Source organism: Nicotiana sylvestris, chromosome 2, assembly GCF_000393655.2.
Source record: "Nicotiana sylvestris chromosome 2, ASM39365v2, whole genome shotgun sequence".
Lineage (NCBI taxonomy): Eukaryota > Viridiplantae > Streptophyta > Magnoliopsida > Solanales > Solanaceae > Nicotiana > Nicotiana sylvestris.
In genome coordinates this window covers 86,924,239-86,928,916 of record NC_091058.1, presented here as the reverse complement: position 1 = coordinate 86,928,916, position 4,678 = coordinate 86,924,239, and the positions used below count along the sequence as shown (strand labels likewise).

General features: G+C 33.3%; 1 protein-coding gene across 2 annotated transcripts; it reads left to right on the top strand.

Moving 5' to 3' along the window:
* Positions 1-630: 630 nt before the first annotated feature.
* LOC104211838 (uncharacterized) lies at positions 631-1,483 on the top strand. Of its 2 annotated transcripts, none has more exons than XM_009760962.2 (3): positions 631-829; positions 1,002-1,120; positions 1,246-1,483. In XM_009760962.2, the coding sequence occupies exons 1-3, from the start codon at positions 642-644 to the stop codon at positions 1,314-1,316; spliced, it is 378 nt and encodes a 125-aa protein (XP_009759264.1). In that variant the 5' UTR covers positions 631-641; the 3' UTR covers positions 1,317-1,483. The 2 variants fall into 2 exon arrangements, with proteins under 2 accessions (XP_009759264.1, XP_070023538.1); XM_070167437.1 differs by having other exon boundaries at positions 1,208-1,330.
* The last annotated feature ends 3,195 nt before the right edge of the window (positions 1,484-4,678 follow it).

The window sequence follows — 4,678 nt, the reverse complement described above, 5'->3', positions numbered from 1 at the left end:
CCAGAGTTTAATCAAGTCATACAACGTTATCGGGCTGTTGTATCCTGGAGGGGGACAAGTCAAGAGTATTACTGCTAGACCGGTGAAGATGCTACCGTAGTGGGTTTAAATTTCCTTAAAGAGAGCAAAATATCTGTGCCTCAACCCTTAAAAAATATTTTTTTTCATCTTATTTTTTAACTGTAATATCTTGTAATTTCACCTTACACCCAAATAGGACTTGAATTCAAGTTGTTTGGACAGAATCCCATTGGTAGAAATAATGTCCAATTTATTGAAACATGTCATCTAGCTTGCTCGGAGTGAAATAGTAAATTTGTTTTTCTGTTATTATTATTCTTAATGAAGTAGATTTTCTTACCTATTATTGTTTGTTATTTCACCCAATCGATTTCAACTGTGGCAATGAGTCTAAACGTGTCATGCATACATGATAAACAGAACATGTGTGGCGAAATCTAAGGTGTCGGAGTGAATTTACTGTCAGAAGAAAACCATACGTGTGAAGCTAGGAGAAAGTTGAGACTTGTGGTACGGAGCATGATAAGGATCAACATCCATCACCCTTTCATCATCTCTTTTGTCCTCTCTATATAAGCTGCTCTAAGTTTCCATTGACTATATAAATCTAATCGGCAAATATGCTCAACGCCCTCAGATCAGCTACCAAAGCACAACCACTTGCTGTCTTCTCAAATCCTTCGCATTACATTAATATTTGTTCAAAGTCTTCTCAGATCAGATTCCGGACTCTATTGACAGAAGCCGGGAAACAGGACGAAATCAAAATGGACGAGACCAAGAAACCTGGAACTGAGACCAAACCTAAGTAAGTGCGTAGTTGATTATCCATTTAAAAAATGTAACATTTATTAAATTTTGAATTCGTAGTTTCAAAATTACAATGAATTAGGTGCTATGAACTTTAATAGGTAAACTTGTCAAGTTTAAAACCTAGAACTGCCTTCAACATACTGAAATTGGTATTTGTTGGATGAAAGGGACACAATGTCCAGCTTTGGAGAAGGATACGCAACGAGGTCAGACGAAGAAGGTTTTGGAGGGATATATGGAGGAAACCAAGATGTTGAGGAAAAGATCGTCCATGGAAATGCTCCTGGTAAACTACTTACTCATGCATTTTCCTTTTTTTGTTTTTATTATTCCCTTTCTTCTTTATTCCTCTTCTCTACAATTTTAATTCCAGTTTTCCGATTCATGTGTGTTGGTTGATGATTACGTTAGAGTATGATACAAAACAAGGGAGTGAAGTGAAGGAGAAGGAGAAGGCACGTAACCAGCCTCAAGCATCTTGAACTAAATTAGAAAAGGAACTTGACTTGATCAGTCTTTGACAAAGCAACCTTTTCCCTTTTTAATTTGTTTTTTTCCCTTCCTAAGCTTTAGAGTGTAATTACGTTCCTGTTTTTGTTGGGATCGTGCTATACCCAACTCATGGAATAAAACTTTCATGGTTTCCGTATTTTGATCCTGAATAGCATAGCATTTAATACTAAGCACATTTTTGTGTACGATTTCTTCACAAATTATCTTTTCTGGAGACGGCTTATTAGATAATGAATTCTGCATCTTTTCTAGTAGAGTTTATCTTATGCACCAAAGATTGTATAATGTTTGAGTTCACCCTCTAATAATGGAATTCGACAAAAGGAATGATTTTAAAACAAGATTAAATATAATTTATTTTAATTATAGGATTGATTTAATTCAAACTTCGTGTGCTATTATATTTGGTATATTGAACGGATCAAGTAGAGATAAGTATTTTATATTGACTTAAAATAAGCTCTTTAGCAATTAGATGTACTTATATTTTTAATTTTAATATAATTATTATTAGTTGTGTATATTATAATTATTTTTATTTATTAAAAGACGAGATTCTTTTGTGGATTAATAATAATAATAATAATAATAATAATAATAATAATAATAATAATAATGTACATTGACAAAGTAAATTCATGTCTCGATTTAGGGAGTTGTGATATACTTTTATGAAACTTCATAAATATTTTTATGTGTAAATTTGATCGGTGAATTTGTTACCCGACACATGGAATAAGTTAAGAGATAGTCTAAAGAAAAATAATTAATTAATTAAATTACTGGTAATTTTATTTAGTATTTGAATTTTAATATGGGGAGTTAAATAAGATTTAATGGATAAATTTCGAAATTGAATAAGGAGTTCAATTATAAATTTTTAGTTGATTAATTTATAATTTGTTATGGTGGATATTAGTTTTTAAAATTATAAATTAATTTTATAATTGAAAATCTTGTTAATCTTATGTGGTCCCTGTTGTGTCTAATAATAGAAAATAAATGAATCATCTTTTAAATGAAAAAAGTTCAACTAATTTCATAAAAGAGTTTTAACCTTTAAAACTTGTGCTATAAATATACAAGGTTTTTCACATAGTGAGGAGAGAACATGATGGCCGAAATTTCTAGGAAAAAACTTTCAGCCCCTTTTCCTAGAAATTTCGCCCACACGAAATTACTATTTTCGGGTATTATTTGGGTAGTATAGTAGAAGATCGTGGAACGTTTGGAAATCGTGACCGTGCTGATGGTAGAGATTTGTCGTGACCGCAATTTTTCTCCGTAGAATGTCGTGATAGTACTTAGTCTCTACGACTAAGTAAGCCTAATAATAATAATAATAATAATAATAATAATAATAATAATAATAATAATAATAATAATAATAATAATAATAATAATAATAATAATAATAATAACTTGGTGGAAACAATTATCAAAATGCTAAAACAAAGCTGAATATATGATAGAAACTTCCGTAAAACAGAATCTTGACCATACAATCCTTAAGAACTGTGGAACAGAGTAATAAGCTCTATACAATAAAAGTAGAATATCTAATATATCAATGTCTGAAAGAAATACAACAAAAAGTAAAATAGGGAAGGTGACTCCTAGGACAGAGGACGTGGTGCAGGTATGCCTTGAAGTCTCTACAACAACAAATCGAATCAACTCTAGCATCTGGCACGAGCAGTCATACTTGGATCAACACAAAAATTATGTAGAAACGTAATATGAGTATACCACAACGGTACCTAGTAAGTATCAAGCCTAATTTCAGTAGAGTTGTGACGAAGTAAGGTCAAGTCATCTACTAGGATATAAATAAGAAGTATGAAAATGCAATAAGAATAAATAATGGAAAGTGAAGGAATAGCCGAAACGAAACAAGATAATAACATGAATTAATATCGGAAATTAGACATGAAAGTAACATAAAAGAAGCATTTAAAGAGAGAGCCAAAATGATCATTTACGACAACAACTGCTAAATAAGGAAGAACCAAAACAACAGAAACATCCGAACCTGTCGTGATGACGCGTAACATGGTACTAGGCAAGCCGACATTTCAAAATATTCCAACAATTTTAACAGAAAATGTGTTTAAGCAACTTTAGATGATAAAAAAAGTTCTCATAAAGGAGATAAAAACCTAAATATAATGCGGAATGTCCTAATACCGGGGTGTCACGGAGTACATGGACATCTAAATATCACAAGTCTGGAAAATACTGCACATAGTCCGAAACTAAATACAACAAGCAGAGAGGATATGGAAGGAGAAACAAGGTCTATGAAGCAACGGGAAGTTACCTTAGAATCTCACAAAAGATAAATTGTACGATGAAATCAACACCCATCGCGTCCGAAATCACCTGGATCTGCACACGAAGTGCAGGGTGTAGCGTGAGTACAACTAACTTAGTAAGTAAAAAGACTAAATAAAGAATTGAAAGTAGCGACGATCTCTACAATTATAGTTCAATTTTACTAATTTCAACATAGGAAAGTAGCTATGCTTTCAAGTTCAACAATTTTGGATCAAATCAGTTATCTTATGCCAAGTTCAAGTAAATCAGAATATAATATCTTTTAGAAATTTCAAGACAATGATATAAGGCAACTAAGTACAACAATAGGAAATCAAAAGCATCCTTTTAGAGCAACAGTCACTCAATCTTTCTCAATCGCTGAGCACTTGGCACTCGCACTCAGTAGGTACCTCCGCTCATTAAGGGTGTGTACAGACTCCTGAGGGGCTCCTTCAGCCCAAGCTTTATAATCCGTACGGACAACTCACGTGCTGCACCGATAACTCACGTACTATAGTATCAATATCTAGATCCGCACGGACAAGTCATGTGTTATAGTATCAATATCCTCACAACCACGTCCTCGGTCTCAATTGGTCATCAACCTCTCCAGTCTCTTGGGCTATCAGAAATCATGAAAATTAGCCTGAAAAACATATGATATAATGTATCAACAAGGAACAATAGAGACTGAGATATGATATACAAGTAAAACAGTGAATACGTAAAAGTAGCGATTAGCAAATAATTTAACAGGTAACACGACCTCTGTGGGTCCCTACAGTACCAACACATAGCCTAAACATGATTTATAACATGATATGCAGTCAAATTTCTATAACTCAAGGAGATAACACAACTAACAACAAGTTATTCAACTTCGTAGTTCCACGGAATGGACCAAGTCACAATTCCTAAAGTGCACACCCCACACGCCCGTCACCGAGCATGTGCTCACCTCCAAACCAATCACAAGACACATAATACAAGGTTTCATACCCTTAGAACCTTA

Excerpts from the sequence above, each read along its gene's own strand:
- LOC104211838 (XM_009760962.2), top strand. The coding sequence starts at position 642 with ATGCTCAACGCCCTCAGATCAGCTACCAAAGCACAACCACTTGCTGTC. Across the intron at positions 830-1,001 it reads GGAACTGAGACCAAACCTAA|GGACACAATGTCCAGCTTTG; the intron begins GTAAGTGCGTAG and ends GTTGGATGAAAG. Across the intron at positions 1,121-1,245 it reads CGTCCATGGAAATGCTCCTG|AGTATGATACAAAACAAGGG; the intron begins GTAAACTACTTA and ends TGATTACGTTAG.